Source organism: Pelobates fuscus, chromosome 2, assembly GCF_036172605.1.
Source record: "Pelobates fuscus isolate aPelFus1 chromosome 2, aPelFus1.pri, whole genome shotgun sequence".
NCBI lineage: Eukaryota > Metazoa > Chordata > Amphibia > Anura > Pelobatidae > Pelobates > Pelobates fuscus.
This window is the reverse complement of record NC_086318.1, coordinates 435,025,090-435,050,122: the sequence shown is the minus strand read 5'-3', so window position 1 is coordinate 435,050,122 and position 25,033 is coordinate 435,025,090. Positions and strand designations below refer to the sequence as shown.

Below are 25,033 nucleotides of genomic sequence, written 5' to 3'. Positions count from 1 at the left end.
GAGGACAAGGTTGAGAACCCCTGCTCTAGATTGAGGGTGGAGTAAGTCTGTTTAATGGAAGCCACAGTTGGCCTTTTATGCAGATTTCCCACAGGGACACAAAGTGTACAAACCAATGAAAACAATGTGACAATGAATGACACTCCCACATACAGCACACGACCCCTCCCCTCTGCCTGTGATATAATTAAGGCAGATAATGCATTAACTTAATTATCCCCAGGCAAAAAACACACATTTGTACAAAGTCCAATAGGTACCCCAAAATACAACATATCCCACCCTGATCTGGGTGAACAACATATCCAAAAACCACCCAGATCGGTTCAGGGGTTCAGGAATTTCCTAGTTTTGACCCACCGTGCACATGGTCCCATGCCCAAAACAGTTCCAGAGAATTAGGGCTAACGGTCGGTCTCTCTGTCTGGAGTACAAAAATACATACTTCACCTGAACAAAGCCTTTTAAAGTGCATTGGGCAAGGTATATTACGGGGCCTATAATCCTGATCCAAGAGGCTGGCCAGTAGGCCCCTCCAAAAGCCAGTGACAAGGTTACTTTCGTCACAGGCTCTGTCTATGGAGGGTCCCGCAGTCTCTCGGGATCCTCCATCTCATGTGTACAATGCTGGCATGCCGTCAGCTGAAGAGAACTGTCAGGAAGACTGGCATGGCGGAGGCTATAAGGGACAGGTTCAGGTAAGTATAACTCACCTTTCTCTCGGCTACACTACCAGCTGAGTCATCACTGTCGTGCATGAATGATAGGGGGAAAATCTACAGCTCTGCTACAGTTACATCATTAATACTGAACAGGTAACTTTTAATAATAAAGGGTGCCTTGCTCCATACTGCTTTTATTTTTTCATACAAGCAGTTTATTTAATAGAACAAAATTACCCCAGTTTCTCTTTAATCTTTTGAGGGCTAGGAGAGGCCACCTCTCATGCAGTCCAAAAGATGTAACTTCAACATGTTGGTTGAACCAAAAACGACCACACTCTGCTGATGTTCATATGGTGGCAAGCACAAGACGTTTTAATTTGGCATGGCTGGTGGTATTCCCAAGCTAAACATGGATTCTATTTACCGCTCACTTTAAGGAGATCCTCTTAACATTCATTATAAATATGGCAAACCTGATAAAAGAACATTATCGGTATAAATCATACCAGCTTTGTGGCCTGCGGCTCTCTGACAAGCCCACTACACTCAAATACCCAGGTGGCTTCAATCAGGCCCTTGAGAACTGGACTTGTTTTTTTATAAACAAGATCTTGATTTTTAATAAATCACAAATGCGTTTGTCTGACCCAATTTGAAATCAGGCAAGAGATCAAAACATTTTCATTGTTTTTTGAGACTTGTTAAAAGACCTTCAGCTGAGCTCATGCATTTCCATTGGCAAAAGGCTCTGATCATTCTGCTTAATTTTTCAATCAGTAATGTAATTTTGGCTCATTTATTAACTATTGTTCTTATTCTAATTATTCGAGAAATCCTGTTACTGGAAAGATATCCTATAGTCGGTTTTTGATCAAACATATATTGATCAGATTTACTAAGTTGTGCTTTGTGAAAACTCACATCACAATGCAATAACGCTAAATGATATCTCCAGGTGTAATTAAAGGAACACTACAGTCACCAAAACAACTTTAGCTTAATGAAGCAGTTTTGGTGTATAGAACATGCCCCTGCAGTCTCACTGCTCAATTCTCTGCCATTTAGGAGTTAAATCACGTTGTTTATACAGTCCTAGTAATACAAATTAATTCAGAATTTCTTATCTCCTGCACTGCTAATAATTTGCTAGAGCCTGCAGGAGCCTCCTGTATGTAATTAAATCTCAATTTCTAGAGCAGGAGGTAAACACTTGTAAATTAAGTTGTATCTGATTGAAAATGAAACCATTTTGTTTTCATGCAGGCTGTGTCAGTCAAAGTCGGGGAGGTGTGGCTAGGGCTGCATATACAGAAACAAAAGTGATTTAACTCCTAAATGGCAGATAATTGAGCAGTGAAATTTCACAGGCATGGTCTATACTAAAAAACTGCTTAATTCAGCTAAAGTTGTTTTGGTGACTATGGTACCCCTTTAAATGTCCAAGTCACGTTTTAGTAATAATATCACTTTAGAATCTACTATTGTGTCTGTGGCGAAACCAGCTTCGCCACTGTGAACTGGAGAGGCCTGGTTGCTAGCCTCCTGCCCGCTGACTATGGCCCCTGGACATGTTGCACTTTAAAAACTATATTTGGGCATGTAATAATTTATATTGCTGCTACTGGCCCTTTAAAATCAGCGATGGACATTTTGGGACTTTTGGGACTACTGTCCCTTTAAGACTGTGAAGCATATTCTATTGTACTGCCTGTATATTGTATATGTATTCATGTGTTAAGTTTAACCTGGGTGATATGTATGCAGCATTCATCTGATTGTTCGGTAGAATAACTCCATTCATTATATTGAGTGAAACTACCGAACAACCAGACCACCCAGGAATAAGTGTGCCTCCAATTACCGTTTGCAACAATGTTGCAAACAGGTAATTGGCAATCCATGTAATGTATTCTTTGTCCTCTGGGTGGCCGCCATTCGGGAAACAAACACGTGGCGGCGGCCATCTTAAACTACCGAACAGCGGTGTTTTGCCGTCGAGTGTCTGGAACTGAAATCGGACACTTGACTAGGCAAACACCGCTGAGACCTCCATACTCCCAGAAATTCGTATAGAAACTACCGAATGACCCGCCGTTCGGTAGAAAGAAACATACGAACTAGGGGATTCATGCGAATCCCCCTTAGTCTCTATAACCCAAGTAATTTGTCTGTTTCATTCACTTGTTTGTGACCGACCGCAGGGCCAAAATGCATGGAACTGTTTTCGGATACTTTACCCATGTTTCTTTCTACCGAACGGCGGGTCATTCGGTAGTTTCTATACGAATTTCTGGGAGTATGGAGGTCTCAGCGGTGTTTGCCTAGTCAAGTGTCCGATTTCAGTTCCAGACACTCGACGGCAAAACACCGCTGTTCGGTAGTTTAAGATGGCCGCCGCCACGTGTTTGTTTCCCGAATGGCGGCCACCCAGAGGACAAAGAATACATTACATGGATTGCCAATTACCTGTTTGCAACATTGTTGCAAACGGTAATTGGAGGCACACTTATTCCTGGGTGGTCTGGTTGTTCGGTAGTTTCACTCAATATAATGAATGGAGTTATTCTACCGAACAATCAGATGAATGCTGCATACATATCACCCAGGTTAAACTTAACACATGAATACATATACAATATACAGGCAGTACAATAGAATATGCTTCACAGTCTTAAAGGGACAGTAGTCCCAAAAGTCCCAAAATGTCCATCGCTGATTTTAAAGGGCCAGTAGCAGCAATATAAATTATTACATGCCCAAATATAGTTTTTAAAGTGCAACATGTCCAGGGGCCATAGTCAGCGGGCAGGAGGCTAGCAACCAGGCCTCTCCAGTTCACAGTGGCGAAGCTGGTTTCGCCACATTTCTCCCCTTTGCCAATTAGACTAACAGGGTACCTGACTTTCTGCCGGTCAGTGCCCTGGTTAGTCCAGCAACCCACCCACAAAACAGAAATAACAGAGCAGCCCACCCACACTAACCGGTTACTACATCTGGGTGAGGAAGAATTTTGTCCAGGTTCTGGTGTTTCACCACTGCTGGGTGGGAGACTGGTAGGCTGCCTTGGTGGGTTGCTGAGGGGCCAGAGACCAGCGGTACTCTGTCCGGTTGCCAGCACTACCACGGGAGTAGTCTGGTGGGCGCCTGGTTGCTGGAGACTGACTGTCTCCCCTTTAGGTGCACAGCTCGACTGCCGGAGGGGGAGACCGACTGTCTCCCCTTTGGATCCATCACCCTGAGGCTGGGGAACAGGACCGACCGTCCCTATCCCTTGTGCTGTAAGTGCAGAGACTACGGTCCCATCTGCACAGTTGTGGGGCTTAACATCTCCCCTTGGTGGGTTAGGCTGCCGTGGGAGAGAGGGTATAACAAGCTCCTCTCTCTGGACGGTGAACTGCTGCTGGGGAGAGGGGTTAGCAGGCTCCTCTCCCTGCCACTCCTTCTGCTGGGGAAAAGGGAGACCAGCTGTTTCCCCTTTCATTCCCTTGTCCTGCGGTTGGGGTGCGAGACTGACTGTCTCTGCTCCCTGCAGGACACACTGCCGCTGGGGAGGAAGGACGGCACCTTCAGCTCCCTGGGGTACACACTGCCGCTGGGGAGGGAGGACGCTGCTCTCCTCTCCCCTCACTTCACACTGCCTTCCTGGGACATCACTTTGCTGCTGGGGGGCAGGAACAACAACCTCTGCCCCCTGTAACTCAGCCTGCCGCTGGGGAGGATGGACGACACCATCAGCTCCCGGAGACACACACTGCCGCTGGGGAGGAAGGACGGCACCTTCAGCTCCCTGAGATACAATCTGCCGCTGGGGAGGAAGGACGACACCTTTAGCTCCCTGGGACTTACTCTGCCGCTGGGGAGGATGGACGACACCATCAGCTCCCTGGGTTACACACTGCCGCTGGGGATCTGGGCCGACTGCCCAGCATCCCTGTAGGGCCGGTAGAGAGACCTCGGTCCCATCTCCACCTGCCTGTTGTGGTTCCTCACAGGACCAATCTATGAGGACCCCTACTTCGGGTTCTTCCTGCCGCCTCGGGGGGGGGCGGCTAACCTCCTCGGATGCAGCCTCTACTCTGCTGCTGTACCACTCTTCCTGCTCATCATACTCTTCGTCCATCTTTGAGTTTTGCTCAGCCATGACCTGGTTCCAGATCCCCTGGAATGTGTCCATGGATATATAACCCCCATACTGGGCCAGTTGCTGCCTCACCTTGGCCATAAAATCATCTTCAGCGTCAGAGCCTTCCATACTTGTCTGCTCCAAGTCGCTGGATACCTCTGCTGCCAGGGGCGCTGCACGAATGCTAACGTTGCCCTCAATTTGTAACTCCAAGGAATTGGTGTTCTGTAGCTGTCCTTCTGGCTGTAGGAACGATCCCGCAGCTTGTTGGTTTCTCTGCGTCGTTCGCAGCATGAGGTACGCCTGTACATCGTTGTAGACCCGGTCTGCCATCTGCTCCGCTCGGGCTGGTGAGAATAGAGCCATCCTGCTCCTATATTCCCTGGCAAACTCGGATTCCTCCTCCTCCCTCGGAGGTGCTGCAGCAGCTGCGACTCTGTCTCCTTCCATTTTCCTGATTTCCTTTGTAGATAGGGTCGCTGTACGGATACTAGCGTTGCCCTCAATTTGTAATCCAGAAATGGTGTTGTCTGTAGCTGTCCCTCTGGTTGTAGGAACGATCCCACCGCTGCCACCAATTGTAACGGACCGTTTCAGCATATGAGGGGTTAAAATCCGTTTAGGCGATAATCCCCTTTCCAGATGCACAGGCAGCTACTGCAAACACCATTCTCCCGACTGGAACCACACGAACACTGGAACAGCTGAACAAGAAAAGCAGACATCGGCTTACACTCTTGGCAGTCAGCATACAATCCCATTCCCCCAAAGACCGAGACGACACATCGCTTTGAGGGTTAAGCAAGAACTCTGGACTGGGACACCCAGTCTGGCTTTTATTACAACCAAGTACATACAGGACACTCCCAGGGGGAGGATGAATTTAACCAATCACATGGATGTACCTCCCACACATTTCCTCCCCTTAGATTAGCACTTAACATAATTATACCGTACACCCTTTTCCCCAATTCCTGGATGTACCCCAAATACATATGCTACACCTCCAAAACAGGTATCCCCTGATAGCCCTTATTCAGGGGGACAACATATTCAAGAATCAGGTCATTCGGATGAATGGTTCGGGAGATATGAGGTTCCAAAGATTTGACTGACCGCATGGGTAAAGTATCCGAAAACAGTTCCATGCATTTTGGCCCTGCGGTCGGTCACAAACAAGTGAATGAAACAGACGAATTACTTGGGTTATAGAGACTAAGGGGGATTCGCATGAATCCCCTAGTTCGTATGTTTCTTTCTACCGAACGGCGGGTCATTCGGTAGTTTCTATACGAATTTCTGGGAGTATGGAGGTCTCAGCGGTGTTTGCCTAGTCAAGTGTCCGATTTCAGTTCCAGACACTCGACGGCAAAACACCGCTGTTCGGTAGTTTAAGATGGCCGCCGCCACGTGTTTGTTTCCCGAATGGCGGCCACCCAGAGGACAAAGAATACATTACATGGATTGCCAATTACCTGTTTGCAACATTGTTGCAAACGGTAATTGGAGGCACACTTATTCCTGGGTGGTCTGGTTGTTCGGTAGTTTCACTCAATATAATGAATGGAGTTATTCTACCGAACAATCAGATGAATGCTGCATACATATCACCCAGGTTAAACTTAACACATGAATACATATACAATATACAGGCTGTACAATAGAATATGCTTCACAGTCTTAAAGGGACAGTAGTCCCAAAAGTCCCAAAATGTCCATCGCTGATTTTAAAGGGCCAGTAGCAGCAATATAAATTATTACATGCCCAAATATAGTTTTTAAAGTGCAACATGTCCAGGGGCCATAGTCAGCGGGCAGGAGGCTAGCAACCAGGCCTCTCCAGTTCACAGTGGCGAAGCTGGTTTCGCCACAGTGTCAAATTATTTTCTCTAACAAAACAAGAAGTGTTTTCACGAAATGCTGCATTATGATTGCTGCAGACCTAGAAATATTTGTAAATAAATATAAAAAAATTACCTCAAGGATCCAATTAAGCACATGAAAGCAGCACTGTCACTTTGCAGGATTTCTTAAATTTTTTAAATTCATCCTTTTTTTGTCTCTCCAATTTTACCCATTTTTACTGTATTTTTTTTTTAATTCACCTTGATTTTTGTTTAACACATGGGATAAGACAGCCAGTACATTTTCTTATGTTGCGTGCGATCTTTGGCGATAAGGACGGGAAAACCGAAGGAAATAAAATGACAGTGCTGCTTTATCCCTGTGATTCGGTCATGGACACAAATTATGCATGTCATTAACTTGATGGCCCATTCCTCATTTGTAAAAAAACAGATTTAAAAGTAAAATTTTAATATTTTTCGGCCAAATTTTGTACATTTTATTATCTTGACACGCCATTCTTCAAAATAAATTAGCCACATTCTTTTATTTATTTTGTTAGTTACCTGGTGACTGATTAATATGATTTATCAGTACCAGTAAAAAAAAAAAAAAAAACAGAATTGAAACAGCATGGAGAACCAATTTTGGGTCCTGACCCAGGGGTTAAGAATGACTGCATTAACCAGTTAGGGACCAATTGTATTGTATTGTATTTTTTTGAATGATTTTCCTATAACAATGTGCAGATAATCCAGCAGCACAAGAAAAATATTTAAAAATACATAATTTCCAAGCAGTAAAGTTGGAGTGTGGCGGACGCATACTGTGCACATTTTTTCTTTCCTGACTCTTGGAAAAGGCATATTTAACCCCAAATTCTAAAACAACATTATTAATTGTTTAGTAATAATTCCTCATCAATTGAGAAAAGCAATATAAGGATGCAATGAGATAAGTTTAGACTCACTGTGACAACAAAAATAAGGGTTCTACTGTAGGAGAATACAATTATTTCATGTGATCAAATCCATCAATATTTTATAGGAAATGGAATAGATTGATCTCACCTCCACTGGCATGGGCCATCTTCAAAGCTTTCAACGATATCTCAGGAAGAATCTCCAGCTGGCACACCATTACCTTGGCTGCACGAATGGCATCCGCAGCTTTTGACAGATCTCCAGAGTCCAGCAATAAATTGGCACCGGCGACTATCACAATAGCGTTTTGGCCTGTGGGACAGAAGATACCATTATTACAAGGTGCTACATGTGTCACTAGAAGAAGTCAGCCAGCCCAGATGGGAGTCATTAGACACAGCTACGAGATACGTAGTTTCAGGTACACACACATACCCAAAGACAAATTATAGGATTATGAATATTTTTTGCCATTTTTGTATTTTCAATAATTTATCAAGTAGAAATTTTATTGTCTACTTAAACGGTTCTATTTGTTGCTCACAGGCCTACTTCAATGCCCTTTAGCTACCGGATCAGCTTCTACAGGAATAACCAAGTGATCTCGCACAGCTCCATAAGCTTCACCAAATCATCATCCTGGTCTGTCTCAGGTCAAGTACCAGAGGAAATAATATCCCTACTCAGAAAGCTGGTACAGAGGAAGGATGAATATTGTAACACCCTGTGGACGGCATGTGGCACATAGAGTGGAAGGAAGGGAAGGAGTGTTCTGGGGTAGACAAAATACAGGTCGATTTAATAAGAGGTCTTGGGTGGCAAAGCCAGCATTATTATTCACTGAAGGGCTCTAAGGTCGTTTTCTCTTGGTGAATCTCTGGTGGTTTCCATTTATTGGCACAATTGACTGTTTTTTTGTTTTGTTTTTTAAATTAATATATCAAGCATTTACATTTTTTCCAGTTGGATGCAGGCATGCATTTTTTGTGCCAGGAGTGACCGTACCAAATATACGTTGCTTCTCTAATTGTGACAGTTCCCCATTCTCAGGAAAGCCATCCATAGTGACATACACAGGCACAATGGCAAATAACAAATTTATATCCCGGACACCCTGATATATGATCTATATGATAAGGAACTTTTTTTATAAAGGTGTAAAAAAGGCACAATCTTTAGATGAATTTACAGATAGTTATTAGCTTATACAAAAATTACATCAGTGACATTTCTACTTCCAGTTTAGTTTATTTGAGCGTGGCCCTCACTGCCTCATGTTAACTTGTCTTTTTAAAGGGACACTATAGTCGCCAGAACAACTACAGCTTATTGCATTTGTTCTGGTGAGTAGAATCATTACCTTCAAGCTTTTTGCTGTAAACACTGTCTTTTCAGAGAAAATGCAGCTTTTACATTACAGCCTAGTGATAACTTCACTGGCCACTCCTCAGATAGCTGTTAGAGATCCTTCCTGGGTCACGGCTGCCTAAAATTAAACAAAACATTCAGTTTCTCCTCCCTCTGCATGCAGATACTGAACTTTCCTCATAGAGATGCACTGATTCAATTTATCTCTATGAGGAGATGCTGATTGTCCAGGGCTGTGTTTGAATTGTGCTGGCTCTTCCCTTGATCAGTCTCTTTGTCAGTCTCAGCCAATTCTATAGAGAAGCATTGTGATTGGATCAGGCTACCACTTCTGATGATGTCAGCAGGCAGTGGGCAGGTCTAAACAGGGACAAATTAAGCAGCTCCAGACTTAAATTCAAGTAAGATTTAACTTTATTTAGGGAGGCATGATGGGACCAGGGGGGCTAGATGGTGGTTTTAACACTATAGGGTCAGGAAAACATGTTTGCGTTCCTGACCCTATAGTGCTCCTTTAACTCAATCTGTCTTGTTAACTTGCGTCTCAATCTACCCATTGTGCAGTGCTGTGCAATATGCTGGAGCTTTATATACAATGATAATAATATAAAAGGGGCTACTTTGATTAGTTTGTGGTGGTCGTGTGAATAAAGCATGTGAGAGTACCAAGAGGAGGAAGAACTCACCTTCGATGTTCACAATGATGGAAGCCACGCCAGTAGCTGCCGCATCTGTCTGATAAACAAAATCTGCAATTGGAAAATTAGAAATATACTGGAGTACAGAAACCATGGTAAAAGTAAAATATTTTACATAAATTCTACTTAAACCACTTCAAGCCAAGAAAACAGAGCCAAGAAGAATTATTACTTTTCTTCCCGTTTATGTATGTTTATTGAGAGCAGATGTGCTGGAAATGGACTCTAGGAGAAAGCGTTCTCCAGAGAGACCGAAAAACTGCTTCTGGGGAGAATACAGCTATAAAAACTATGCAATATAATCCACCAACCCTCTTCGCTTACATACCAATATTCTTTACTACTTGGGTGTAAGGCGGAGATTATAAGAGGGGTGTGTCAGTTCTGTGTGCATGCACCTTGCTAATGAAACTCGTGATGCACTCACCCAATCAGCGTTGCTCATGCACATGACCAGAGAGCTAGACAGGTATGCAATGCATTGATAGAGATTAAACATCAGAAATGGCCTATAGGAGGCTTGCCAAGCTGATGAACTACTACATCTACCACTTATATTACGGCTTTCAAAGAAATATGTAATTATTACTTCTATAAAAGCTAGAGCTCTACCTATTGGCAATGCCTAGAGATTATATAAAATACTAAGATAAAAAGGCTGAGCAATACCAAACAAGTCCCAGATGTTGTAACAGGAATGAAAGGGTATGGTGGGCAGATTTGTGACATTCGCTGCAGAGTTAGGGATGGCTAGAACAAGAGGTCCTGTCCTATAGTTAAAGAAGTAGGGGATTAAAAAATGATTAGGGAATGGGTTGGGTTTATGAGGCAGACAAGAAAAACTAACAATTGTGCACAATTTTTGACGTTATGTATGATTTGATGGGCGTAATAAGCACAGATTGTTGTAAATGTTAAGGCACCCTGGACATTGCAAATAATTTATCTTTACTAGTTTTAGCCTGTCACTCTGTTATTTAATAACTAGAACCTGTCGGCTTTTCAAGGAAGTTTCTGGTGAAACTTTACACCGTATTCAAAATGCCTGCTGGCTTCAGTGAGCTTGTTGAACTTACAAAGTGTGCCACAAAAGGCAATTAACAGAAATCAAAACATTAAAAACAAACATACGATTTTGGCCGAGTTTCATACAAAATGACATTTGACTCTGAAGGCTGTCCTTTTAATTATTGTATCACATACCATTTCATTTATGCAATATTTACCTGTAGACACCTTGTTCTTCTTGAAGTTTTCTATGTAATTGTTCCCGAATGAATCCTTCCCAACCTGCAGAGGAAACAGTAACCAGCATCAAGCTATCCTCATATATTATTAAAACACGGTACGTTTCATTCCCCATGATGCCGGAAAAACCCACAAGGTCTCAAATAATCTATTCCATTATTTATTTGCGTGCTTTCTTTCCCCGGTGTTGTTTGTCCCTTAATATCAGCATCGTGGTATTAGTTTGGGCAAGAGTAAGTAGTGATATCTGGCAAACCCTGATTTGACTGAGTATGCTGTCACAGGTCCTATTAAACAAATATTGCAAAGGTGACATTTATTATATGTCAATAGGCTGCATGGCACATGTAACACGTCACTTACATGTTAGGTGGACGAGGGATGGGTGTAGTGTTACTACCATGTGGTGCCAGATGTGAGGCAAAGGGGAGTTCTTCTCCTAAAAAAAGTAAATAAAAAAATTGCTGGGTGCAGCACGAGTGCCATGTGGCACAAGATGTGTCAGTTGAAAAAGTAGTGTCTCTCTTCAACAAAAACTGGCTTCTATAATTTTCTTTTGGCTCCAAGATCCAGACCAATTCTCTCAAACACTGCAGCAAATCAACCTATTTCATTTTAACAGACACAAAAAAAACTTAATGTGTAGGAAGGCAGTAAACCTGGCCCACAAGCTTAGAATCTAACAAATCTCCATTCTCTTCTCTAAGATTCCCAGTTATAAAAATACAGCGCTAATAGCACTTGGCAGTTTTACTCGAAAGTTACAACCCATTGTCTGCCAGGAATATCTATTACAAATAAACACAATTTTCACGGAGAATGTGTGTCATATGGTATTCTCTATTTTAGAACAGGATGTATATTAGAAGATCTAATAATACCTCTTGCAGGTGCCAGATTTAGCCTCCTTGGACAGGATGTATATTAGAAGATCTAATAATATCTCCTGCAGGTGCCAGATGTAGCCTCCTTGGACAGGAGGTGTTAAATATTCTGGGGTAGAACGTGGTATGTGGAATTTCACAGAGGAGAAATGCAGATACCAGGAACAGCAGGCTCCACAGCAGGCCTGGAGACTTTCCAAAACACAAAGAACAAACATTTCTGGGGAAAAAAAGCTGCTTTCCACTCAACCAGACGATAAATATGTTAAATACCGATCAGACCAGTTCACATTTTCAGCAGTGGATGGCTCTGTTAGTTTGGAGAATGTAGCTGGATCGGTATATTTATAGTATGGGAGATCCTGGCTTATTAGATTAGTGTCATACAGCTGTGATCGTGGACCCGTAGAAGTATATCCAGTCTATGGGGGAGTGCGCTGTGCATACCCTGCAAATCTTTCTTCTCACCTTTAAAGGGACGCTATCAGGGGCGGACTGAGAACCCTCAGGGCCCCCGGGCAAAATAAATCAAGGGCCCCCTTACAGGCCCCACCCATACTCCGCAGCAAGCGCCACCCATGTCCCGCCTCCATGCACCGCCTCCAGCCACACCCTACACAAGCTTTAGACACAAGGAACAAACGTGCAATAATCCCTTCGAGGCCCCAGTAGAGACTACAATTGAGGGCTAATGAACCATGGAGGGGGGTCTTTCTAGCAGAGGCTGTCTCAGTGTCTTTTAGAGAGTGTGTTAGAAAGAATCCCCTCCAGGCCCTATTAGAGACTACAATGGAGTCTAATAGGCTTGGAAGGGGGTCTTTCTAACAGAGGCCATCTCAACGTCCCTGCTGGAAACAGTCGCCCCCAAGCCCCAGTAGAGACTACAATTGAGGGTTAATGGGCCATGGAGGGGGGGGAGCATTCTAGCAGAGGCTATCTCAGTGTCCTTTAGAGAGTGTGTTAGAAAGAATTTCCTCCAGGTCCCTTTAGAGACTACAATGGAGTCTAATGGGGCCTGGAGGGGGGTATCTCCAACACTCTGGTTCCTATTCACAATATAGCAACACAACATAGCTCGCTTATACCTAGGCCAAGTTGGCTCCTCTTACCTTAATTACTGTTGCTGGCTGGCAGTCTGTGGGCTTGCTGGAAGGCTGTGGGCTTACTTGCTGCGGCTGGCAGGCTGTGGGCTTGCTGGCTACTGCCGGCAGGCTGTGGGCTTGCTGGCTGCGGCAGGCAGGCTGTGGGCTTGCTGGCTGCGGCAGGCAGGCTGTGGGCTTGCTGGCTGCGGCAGGCAGGCTGTGGGCTTGCTGGCTGCGGCAGGCAGGCTGTGGGCTTGCTGGCTGCGGCAGGCAGGCTGTGGGCTTGCTGGCTGCGGCAGGCAGGCTGTGGGCTTGCTGGCTGCGGCAGGCAGGCTGTGGGCTTGCTGGCTGCGGCAGGCAGGCTGTGGGCTTGCTGGCTGCGGCAGGCAGGCTGTGGGCTTGCTGGCTGCGGCAGGCAGGCTGTGGGCTTGCTGGCTGCGGCAGGCAGGCTGTGGGCTTGCTGGCTGCGGCAGGCAGGCTGTGGGCTTGCTGGCTGCGGCAGGCAGGCTGTGGGCTTGCTGGCTGCGGCAGGCAGGCTGTGGGCTTGCTGGCTGCGGCAGGCAGGCTGTGGGCTTGCTGGCTGCGGCAGGCAGGCTGTGGGCTTGCTGGCTGCGGCAGGCAGGCTGTGGGCTTGCTGGCTGCGGCAGGCAGGCTGTGGGCTTGCTGGCTGCGGCAGGCAGGCTGTGGGCTTGCTGGCTGCGGCAGGCAGGCTGTGGGCTTGCTGGCTGCGGCAGGCAGGCTGTGGGCTTGCTGGCTGCGGCAGGCAGGCTGTGGGCTTGCTGGCTGCGGCAGGCAGGCTGTGGGCTTGCTGGCTGCGGCAGGCAGGCTGTGGGCTTGCTGGCTGCGGCAGGCAGGCTGTGGGCTTGCTGGCTGCGGCAGGCAGGCTGTGGGCTTGCTGGCTGCGGCAGGCAGGCTGTGGGCTTGCTGGCTGCGGCAGGCAGGCTGTGGGCTTGCTGGCTGCGGCAGGCAGGCTGTGGGCTTGCTGGCTGCGGCAGGCAGGCTGTGGGCTTGCTGGCTGCGGCAGGCAGGCTGTGGGCTTGCTGGCTGCGGCAGGCAGGCTGTGGGCTTGCTGGCTGCGGCAGGCAGGCTGTGGGCTTGCTGGCTGCGGCAGGCAGGCTGTGGGCTTGCTGGCTGCGGCTGGCAGGCTGTGGGCTTGCTGGCTGCGGCTGGCAGGCTGTGGGCTTGCTGGCTGCGGCAGGCAGGCTGTGGGCTTGCTGGCTGCGGCAGGCAGGCTGTGGGCTTGCTGGCTGCGGCAGGCAGGCTGTGGGCTTGCTGGCTGCGGCAGGCAGGCTGTGGGCTTGCTGGCTGCGGCAGGCAGGCTGTGGGCTTGCTGGCTGCGGCTGGCAGGCTGTGGGCTTGCTGGCTGCGGCTGGCAGGCTGTGGGCTTGCTGGCTGCGGCTGGCAGGCTGTGGGCTTGCTGGCTGCGGCTGGCAGGCTGTGGGCTTGCTGGCTGCGGCTGGCAGGCTGTGGGCTTGCTGGCTGCGGCTGGCAGGCTGTGGGCTTGCTGGCTGCGGCTGGCAGGCTGTGGGCTTGCTGGCTGCGGCTGGCAGGCTGTGGGCTTGCTGGCTGCGGCTGGCAGGCTGTGGGCTTGCTGGCTGCGGCTGGCAGGCTGTGGGCTTGCTGGCTGCGGCTGGCAGGCTGTGGGCTTGCTGGCTGCGGCTGGCAGGCTGTGGGCTTGCTGGCTGCGGCTGGCAGGCTGTGGGCTTGCTGGCTGCGGCTGGCAGGCTGTGGGCTTGCTGGCTGCGGCTGGCAGGCTGTGGGCTTGCTGGCTGCGGCTGGCAGGCTGTGGGCTTGCTGGCTGCGGGCTTGCTGGCTGCGGCTGGCAGGCTGCGGGCTTGCTGGCTGCGGCTGGCTGGCTGCGGCTGGCAGGCTGCGGGCTTGCTGGCTGCGGCTGGCAGGCTGCGGGCTTGCTGGCTGCGGGCTTGCTGGCTGCGGCTGGCAGGCTGCGGGCTTGCTGGCTGCGGCTGGCAGGCTGCGGGCTTGCTGGCTGCGGCTGGCAGGCTGCGGGCTTGCTGGCTGCGGCTGGCAGGCTGCGGGCTTGCTGGCTGCGGCTGGCAGGCTGCGGGCTTGCTGGCTGCGGCTGGCAGGCTGTGGGATTGCTGGCTGCGGCTGGCAGGCTGTGGGCTTGCTGGCTGGCAGGCTGTGGCTTGCTGTAGGCCTGTGGGCTGGCTACTGGCCTGTGGGCTAACTGGTGGCCTGTGGGCTGGCTGGCTGGCCGGCCTGTGGGCTGGCTGGCTGGCCGGCCTGTGGGCTGGCTGGCTGGCCGGCCTGTGGGCTGGCTGGCTGGCCGGCCTGTGGGCTGGCTGGCTGGCCGGCCTGTGGGCTGGCTGGCTGGCCGGCCTGTGGGCTGGCTGGCTGGCCGGCCTGTGGGCTGGCTGGCTGGCTGGCCGGCCTGTGGGCTGGCTGGCTGGCTGGCCGGCCTGTGGGCTGGCTGGCTGGCTGGCCGGCCTGTGGGCTGGCTGGCTGGCTGGCCGGCCTGTGGGCTGGCTGGCTGGCTGGCCGGCCTGTGGGCTGGCTGGCTGGCTGGCCGGCCTGTGGGCTGGCTGGCTGGCTGGCCGGCCTGTGGGCTGGCTGGCTGGCTGGCCGGCCTGTGGGCTGGCTGGCTGGCTGGCCGGCCTGTGGGCTGGCTGGCTGGCTGGCCGGCCTGTGGGCTGGCTGGCTGGCTGGCCGGCCTGTGGGCTGGCTGGCTGGCTGGCCGGCCTGTGGGCTGGCTGGCTGGCTGGCCGGCCTGTGGGCTGGCTGGCTGGCTGGCCGGCCTGTGGGCTGGCTGGCTGGCTGGCCGGCCTGTGGGCTGGCTGGCTGGCTGGCCGGCCTGTGGGCTGGCTGGCTGGCTGGCCGGCCTGTGGGCTGGCTGGCTGGCTGGCCGGCCTGTGGGCTGGCTGGCTGGCTGGCCGGCCTGTGGGCTGGCTGTGGGCAGGCTGGCTGGCCGGCCTGTGGGCTGGCTGGCTGGCCGGCCTGTGGGCTGGCTGGCTGGCCGGCCGGCCTGTGGGCTGGCTGGCTGGCCGGCCGGCCTGTGGGCTGGCTGGCTGGCTGGCCGGCCTGTGGGCTGGCTGGCTGGCTGGCCGGCCTGTGGGCTGGCTGGCTGGCTGGCCGGCCTGTGGGCTGGCTGGCTGGCTGGCCGGCCTGTGGGCTGGCTGGCTGGCCGGCCTGTGGGCTGGCTGGCTGGCTGGCCGGCCTGAGGGCTGGCTGGCCGGCTGGCCGGCCTGTGGGCTGGCTGGCTGGCTGGCCTGTGGGCTGGCTGGCTGGCCTGTGGGCTGGCTGGCCGCCCTGTGGGCTGGCTGGCTGGCCGCCCTGTGGGCTGGCTGGCTGGCCGGCCTGTGGGCTGGCTGGCTGGCCGGCCTGTGGGCTGGCTGGCTGGCCGGCCTGTGGGCTGGCTGGCTGGCCGGCCTGTGGGCTGGCTGGCTGGCCGGCCTGTGGGCTGGCTGGCTGGCCGGCCTGTGGGCTGGCTGGCTGGCCGGCCTGTGGGCTGGCTGGCTGGCCGGCCTGTGGGCTGGCTGGCTGGCCGGCCTGTGGGCTGGCTGGCTGGCCGGCCTGTGGGCTGGCTGGCTGGCCGGCCTGTGGGCTGGCTGGCTGGCCGGCCTGTGGGCTGGCTGGCCGGCCTGTGGGCTGGCTGGCCGGCCTGTGGGCTGGCTGGCTGGCCTGTGGGCTGGCTGGCTTGCTGGCTACTGGGGCACTTGTAGATTATTTAAAGAAATAATCCATGCACAATAACCACTACTGCTCTGTGTAGTGGTTATGGTGCCAGGAGGGCCGGGCCCCCCTACCAGAGTAAGTATTTAAACCGTTTAAGAGCTGGGATATGAGGCTGTAGTAGGGTATAGGAGCAGTGGTGCAATGTGTGAGGGGTGCAGTGTGTGTGAAAGGTTCAGTGTGTGTGAGGGGGTGTAGTGTGTGAATGTGTAGGGTGTGTGGGGCAATGTGTGTATGAGGGGGCTGTGTATGTGTGTGGCAATGTTAGTATGGGGGGCTGTGTGTGTATGGGTGGGCAGTGTATGTGTGTGTGTGTGTGTGTGTGTGAGGCAATGTGTGTAAATGTGTATGGTGTGTGTGGGGGCAGTGTGTGTGTAGTGGGGGCAGTGTGTGTGTATGGGGGGCAGTGTGTGAATGTGTATGGTGTGTGTGTGTGTGGGGGGGCAGTGTGTTTATGGGGCTAGCGTTCACTCTCACCACTGCGACCACCAGGAATCCCTGGTGGTCACAGTGTTGAGAGTGAACTCTAGCCCGTAGCTCCAGGGCTAGAGTTTACTCTTGCAATAGCCGTAACGTTGTTGTGGTAACTGCGGCAACGCTCTGTGCTTGCGCAAGAAGGACCCAGAGGCTGAGGCTGAGCTCCCGGGTCCTCTCTCTCCCCCCCCCTTCTTATCCCCCTCTTCTTACTCCCCCTCCCTCTCTTCTTACTTCCCCCTCCCCCCTCTTCTTACTCCCCCTTCTTACTCCCCCTTCCTCTTTTTACTCCCCCCTCTTCTTACCCCCTTCTTACTCCCCCCTCCCTCTCTTCTTACTCCCCCTCCCCCTCTTATTATCCCCCTCTTCTTACTCCCCCCTCCCCCTCTTCTTACTTCTCCCTCCCCCTCTTCTTACTCCCCCCTCCCTCTCTTCTTACTCCCCCCCTCCCTCTCTTCTTACTCCCCCCTCTTTTTACTCCCCCCCTCTCTTCTTACCCCCTCCCCCTCCTTCTTCTTACCCCTCCCCTCCTCCTCTTCTCACCCCCTCCCCTGTAGCGTGGCCGAGCTGCTCTCCGGTCCGCGGTGCCTGGCCGGAGTGATAGGAAGGTGCACACTCAGTGTGCACTTCCTGTCAGTCCGACCGGGTACAGGAAACAGAAACTCCGCGCGGAACAGGAGTTTCTGTTTCCTGTACCCGGCCGGACTGACAGGAAGTGCACACTGAGTGTGCACCTTCCTGTCACTCCGGCCGGGCACCGCGGACCGGAGAGCAGCTCGGCCACGCTACAGGGGAGGGGGTAAGAAGAAGCTTCAGCCGCCTGAGGCTCTTAACAGAGCGCTCAGGCGGCTGCAGCATTTAAAGGGCCGGCCCTGAACGCGGCCGGCCCCCTGATGGCGGGCCCCCCTCCCAGCCGGGCCCTTGGACCATGTCCGAAGTGCCCGACCGGTCAGTGTGCCCCTGGACGCTATAGTCATCAGAATAACGAAAGCCTAATGTAGTTGTTCTGGTGAGTATAATCATTGCCTTCAGGTAATTTCATGCAAACACTGCCTTTTCAGAGAAAACATTGCCCCTAGGGACACCTCCAAGTGGCCACTCCTCAGATGGTGCTTCCTGACTCAGTGCTGCACAGTAGGCACGCTCTGCATGGGGACGCTGAATTTTCCTCATAGAGATGCATTGATTCAAGTTAGAACTGATTGATATGTGTCACTGCGTTCCTATATTACTCTAGCATGAGAAACGCTGGATAGTTAAGTAATCACATCAAGTACTGCATGTCAGCACTAGTTACAGTGACAGACAGCAAAAGAACTGCCTGTAGGAGGGTTCTCCAGCTCTCACTATCAGTTATTACTAGAAGTATTTGCCATCTGTGCAGACCGCTATGCTAAGTAATTACTATTTCTTTCATTCACAGAGTCTACACATCTGATAAAAATGTTTTTATCTTTAATTGTATATACTGGGCCGTGTATTATAACAGGTTCAATTTAAAGAGACAGTCCAATCATCCAAACAGTCATTGTTCCTTGCGTTGGTTATGGTGTAAGGAGCTTCAGAGTCCTTGTCTTCTGGCATGCAATCTATTATAGCAACAGCTATAATATAGCATTGATGGAGCAAACCTCCACGGAAAGCCATCCAGTTCCCTGGTCACTCATATTGATTTCTTCTTCAAAGTATTCTTAATGCAGATTTAAAGAATATGGAAACTTACAAAGGGACATTCGGGCACCTAGTCTGCCATTACTACCAGTGGAAATACTGAATGTGTGGCACATGGATCTGCTGGTCTTAATGAAACCAATGTAGAAATTGCACGGTTAGATATTTAAACCAGGTAGAGAATGCCAGCAACCCCCTCCCCCATTCTGCCTAATAGAATTGCTTGCCTAATAGCAATCATGGAGTCTCCAAAATAGCAACCCAGGTCTCCTGGGGGTATCCATGTTTTATCATTTTCTCTACTGTACACATAACACCAGTAAAAACAGAAAACCATCAGAAAAGTAACAGACTGTCTTTTGTGATCTCCATTACCTTGCAAACCATGGTTGTCTGGGCTCCGAGTCGCGCTGCCTGGATACACTGATTTGCACCTTTTCCGCCAAAACCAATAAAAAACTTAGTGCCATGGATTGTTTCTCCAGCTTTCGGCAGACGAGGGGTTATACTACGAAATAAGACAGAAGCACACAGAATATGAAGAATATGATGGGAGGACTTTGAACCCTGTGGAGTGCTAATATCTCTATTTGTCTGAACAAATGTGTTAATTATTATTATTTATATAGCGCCAGCAAATTCCGTAGCGCTGTACAATGGGTGGACTAACAGACGTAAATAGACAAATGGATGCACAGGAACAGAGGGGTTGAGGGCCTGCTCACTGAGCTTACATGTTAGAGGGAGTGGGGTATAGTGACAGTAATAGAGGGATTGAGGGCCCTGCTCAGTGAGCTTACATGCTAGAGGGAGTGGGGTATAGTGACACAGTAACAGAGGGATTGAGGGCCTGCTCAGTGAGTTTACATGTTAGAGGGAGTGGGGTATAGTGACACAGTAACAGAGGGGTTGAGGGCCTGCTCAGTGAGTTTACATGTTAGAGGGAGTGGGGTATAGTTACACAGTAACAGATGGATTGATGGCCCTGCTCAGTGAGTTTACATGTTAGAGGGAGTGGGGTATAGTGACACAGTAACAGAGGGATTGAGGGCCCTGCTCAGTGAGTTTACATGTTAGAGGGAGTGGGGTATAGTGACACAGTAACAGAGGGGTTGAGGGCCTGCTCAGTGAGTTTACATGTTAGAGGGAGTGGGGTATAGTGACACAGTAACAGAGGGATTGAGGGCCCTGCTCAGTGAGTTTACATGTTAGAGGGAGTGGGGTATAGTGACACAGTAACAGAGGGAATGAGGGCCCTGCTCAGTGAGTTTACATGTTAGAGGGAGTGGGGTATAGTGACACAGTAACAGAGGGATTGAGGGCCCTGCTCAGTGAGTTTACATGTTAGAGAGAGTGGGGTATAGTGACAGTAATAGAGGGATTGAGGGCCCTGCTCAGTGAGTTTACATGTTAGAGGGAGTGGGGTATAGTGACACAGTAACAGAGGGATTGATGGCCTGCTCAGTGAGTTTACATGTTAGAGGGAGTGGGGTATAGTGACACAGTAACAGAGGGATTGAGGGCCCTGCTCAGTGAGTTTACATGTTAGAGGGAGTGGGGTATAGTGACACAGTAACAGAGGGATTGAGGGCCCTGCTCAGTGAGTTTACATGTTAGAGGGAGTGGGGTATAGTGACACAGTAACAGAGGGGTTGAGGGCCTGCTCAGTGAGTTTACATGTTAGAGGGAGTGGGGTATAGTGACAGTAACAGAGGGGTTGAGGGCCTGCTCACTGAGCTTACATGTTAGAGGGAGTGGGGTATAGTGACAGTAATAGAGGGATTGAGGGCCCTGCTCAGTGAGTTTACATGTTAGAGGGAGTGGGGTATAGTGACACAGTAACAGAGGGGTTGAGGGCCTGCTCAGTGAATTTACATGTTAGAGGGAGTGGGTTATAGTGACACAGTAACAGAGGGGTTGAGGGCCTGCTCACTGAGCTTACATGCTAGAGGGAGTGGGGTATAGTGACACATTAACAGAGGGATTGAAGGCCTGCTCTGTGAGCTTATATGTTAGAGGGAGTGGGATATAGTGACACAGTAACAGAGGGGTTGAGGGCCCTGCTCACTGAGCTTACATGCTAGAGGGAGTGGGGTATAGTGACACAGTAACAGAGGGATTGAGGCCCTGCTCAGTAAGTTTACATGTTAGAGGGAGTGGGGTATAGTGACACAGTAACAGAGGGGTTGAGGCCCTGCTCAGTGAGTTTACATGTTAGAGGGAGTGGGGTATAGTGACACAGTAACAGAGGGGTTGAGGGCCCTGCTCACTGAGCTTACATGCTAGAGGGAGTGGGGTATAGTGACACAGTAACAGAGGGATTCAAGGCCTGCTCTGTGAGCTTACATGCTAGAGGGAGTGGGGTATAGTGACACAAAGGGTATAAGTAGGGGTAATAAAATAGGTTGCTAGAAAAGTATTCACTGAGAACTTATTATTTATTTTTGACAGTTGCAGGAGAGGAGTCATGGGGGTGGAGGGGGATGAAAACCCACTAACAGTTTATATGATATGCTTTCCTGAAGAAGTGTGTTTTCAAAGATTTTTTGAAGGAGTGGAGACTAGGTGAAAGTCTAACGGAGAAGGAAAGGAAGTTCCACAGAAAAGGTGCAGCCCTGGAGAAGTCTTGGAGGCGAGCATCAGATGTGGAAGTATGGGCAGAGGAAAGACGTAGGTATTTGGCAGAGCGCAGGGGCCTCGACAGGACATACTTGTGTATTAGGGAGGGTAGGTAGGTTGGTATTATGTAGGGACTTGTAAGCAAGCACCAGAATCTTAAATTGAGCCCTATATCTAACTGGAAGCCAATGCAGGGACTGACAGGGCAGGGAGGCGTGGGAGGTGCAGCCGGACAGGAAAATGAGCCTTGCCGCCGCAATTACAATAGATTGTAGCGGTGCAATCTGGGAGCACTGAGAAAGGGATTGTAGTAGTCAAGGCGAGAAATAACAACGGCATGGACCAGCACCTTAGCTGCCTCTGGTGTTAAATAGGGTTGGATGTGAGCTATGTTTTTGAGATGGAAGCGGCAGGATTTGGCAATCGACTTGTACATGAGTGGTGAAGGAGAGGTCAGAGTCAAAGAGAACACCTAGGCAGCGAGCCAGCATGGTGGAACTGATGGTAGCACCATTAACGTGGAGGGAGACAGACACGGGAGTAGCAACACTTGATGGAGGAAAGACCAGAAGTTCTGTTTTGGGCAGGTTGAGTTTAAGAAAGTGAGCAGCCATCCAGTCTTCCTGCCTGTGCATGATATAATTAACCTCACTATGCAGCCTGACCGAAGTCAATAATTCCAGGCAGTTATATGCATTCAGTAACATATAATACTACATGGCAGCCATTATGCTTTAACACCAGGTGACAGCTGAATCACTGGCAATGCTGACTGCAACAAAGCAATAAACTGGTTTGGAAAATGTCCTGTTAAAAGACATCCTAGACAAGGCAATTATTTCAATAATAATGTATTGATATATTAAAATAGAGGTCTCCATCTGTAATCTACTGTAAAATAAACATGTCTGCCACTTTCAGTATTATTCCACAGATTGTATTCATGTATCCAAGAGAATACAGCTGTAACAAGGCCTCACAAGGAAACGCTGTAAACGGGAGGCAATACAGAGTTTATAAACTACACAAAATTGAAAAGTCCCATTTATTGTCTTTTAAAGGTAAGCACGAGAAACGTGGTCTGTACAAATGGTTAGAGCAATAGACACGTCAGTCTGATAGTATCCCGTCTGTGCAGGTTTTCCCACAATGCATTGTTTTGTTTGAAGGACTCTTTCACAGCCAATATTGCTAATTGTTTTAATTTTGGTTACTTCGATGCTTACAGCCCTCCATTTGCATGGGGAATTAGACAGATCAAGGAGGATATTGCCAAGCTCTGTTCAAACCAGGCTCGTCCACATGGTTCAATCGTCAGACTGGATATTGGGGCTTTCACATTAGTTATGCGGACCATGCAATTCCTACAAATTTCATCAACTCAAATGCGGCAAATCTCCTGAGGATTTTATTAAATCCTTTCCATGCTTCTGGCTTGATTTAAAGTGTTTTTTTTTTTAGGGGCAAAGCATCTTTATATTTGGCCAAGAGACAAGCAGAGTCAAGCGGATGACTTCATAGTCTGTTGCTATAGCATTAAGTCGGATAAACACTAGTTAGGGATGACCTCATGACTGGTGCTTGCAGGACAATTACCTAAATAATCTATGGTGGCTCGAATTCAAGAATGCAGCCAGCCTGCCAGACGTAAGGTTTTATAAGGATGTTCTAAACCAGATGGAAGAATCCTCATTCACATACTACTGCCTGCATCTCCCATGATGTCCCTCCATTCCCTTGTTGGCAAAGCATTATGGTAAATGAAGTCCAGAGCATCTAGAATGGCAGAGATCATTTAACCAGTATTGTGTGCATTTGTCTGTGCTTATTTGTGATGGAAATAATGAAACATTAGGAAATTAGATGCACTACAACATGCGTGATAGGTAAATTAAAGAGATACTCCCAGCATGATAAGTAATACAGCCTATTATAGAGGATGTGGTGCCTGGGTGCTATGGGTGAAATCCCTACATTTTGGCAAAAAAAAGGAGGATTTCCTGGGCCCAGTCCCTCTGCCATCATAATGAGTTTTCACGTCTTTGTTATCCACATGGAGTATCTGTATGGTGTGAACATCCATTGCTTACTCAGTTTGCCATCCAATGGAAAGCAGTGAGCACAGCGTTATTGGAGCATTCAGACTGCTGAATCACTGTTAACCTCTATTGGAGCTGCAGATTTGACATTAAGACAGACCTATACTCTAATCACACTATATGCTGTCCATGTGTATAGCACCCCATACCCCATTCCTTAAGCAAACGGCCCAACCAACTTCCTATTCACTCTACCACTTTCCCTCTACTTAATTAACCTCTACTAACTGCATCCCCCTCTGCCTGACCTCCATTTATTCGTCACTGTCTCTCTCAACCTGACTTCCTCAGACTACAACGACATCCCTATCTCCTTACCTGACCTCCATTTACCATATCTCCTTACCTGACCTCCATTTACCATATCTCCTTACCTGACCTCCATTTACCATATCTCCTTACCTGACCTCCATTTACCATATCTCCTTACCTGACCTCCATTTACCATATCTCCTTACCTGACCTCCATTTACCATATCTCCTTACCTGACCTCCATTTACCATATCTCCTTACCTGACCTCCATTTACCATATCTCCTTACCTGACCTCCATTTACCATATCTCCTTACCTGACCTCCATTTACCATATCTCCTTACCTGACCTCCATTTACCATATCTCCTTACCTGACCTCCATTTACCATCTCCTTACCTGACCTCCATTTACCATATCTCCTTACCTGACCTCCATTTACCATATCTCCTTACCTGACCTCCATTTACCATATCTACTTACCTGACCTCCATTTACCATATCTACTTACCTGACCTCTATATACCATATCTCCCTACCTGACCTCTATATACCATATCTCCCTACCTGACCTCTATATACCATATCTCTTTAAGAGACCTCTATTTACCATATCTCTTTACCTGACCTCTATATACCATATCTCTTTACCTGACCTCTATATACCATATCTCTTTACCTGACCTCTATATACCATATCTCTTTACCTGACCTCTATATACCATATCTCTTTACCTGACCTCTATATACCATATCTCTTTACCTGACCTCTATATACCATATCTCTTTACCTGACCTCTATATACCATATCTCTTTACCTGACCTCTATATACCATATCTCTTTACCTGACCTCTATATACCATATCTCTTTACCTGACCTCTATATACCATATCTCTTTACCTGACCTCTATATACCATATCTCTTTACCTGACCTCTATATACCATATCTCTTTACCTGACCTCTATATACCATATCTCTTTACCTGACCTCTATATACCATATCTCTTTACCTGACCTCTATATACCATATCTCTTTACCTGACCTCTATATACCATATCTCTTTACCTGACCTCTATATACCATATCTCTTTAAGCGACCTCTATTTACCATATCTCTTTACCTGACCTCTATATACCATATCTCTTTAAGAGACCTCTATTTACCATATCTCTTTACCTGACCTCTATATACCATATCTCTTTACCTGACCTCTATATACCATATCTCTTTACCTGACCTCTATATACCATATCTCTTTACCTGACCTCTATATACCATATCTCTTTACCTGACCTCTATATACCATATCTCTTTACCTGACCTCTATATACCATATCTCTTTACCTGACCTCTATTTACCATATCTCTTTACCTGACCTCTATA

At 48.9% G+C, this 25,033-nt stretch overlaps 1 protein-coding gene across 3 annotated transcripts in view; it reads right to left on the bottom strand.

Moving 5' to 3' along the window:
• Positions 1 to 25,033, bottom strand: part of RBKS (ribokinase) — a 114,500-nt gene that overhangs the window by 77,152 nt on the left and 12,315 nt on the right. For all 3 annotated transcript variants that reach the window (XM_063444101.1, XM_063444104.1, XM_063444103.1), the window contains exons 3-6: positions 19,047 to 19,179; positions 10,849 to 10,912; positions 9,611 to 9,673; positions 7,704 to 7,868 (exon numbers count right to left, since the gene is read on the bottom strand). In XM_063444101.1, coding sequence (XP_063300171.1) covers positions 7,704 to 7,868; positions 9,611 to 9,673; positions 10,849 to 10,912; positions 19,047 to 19,179 — 425 coding nt within the window. The remainder of the gene's footprint in view (positions 1 to 7,703; positions 7,869 to 9,610; positions 9,674 to 10,848; positions 10,913 to 19,046; positions 19,180 to 25,033) is intronic.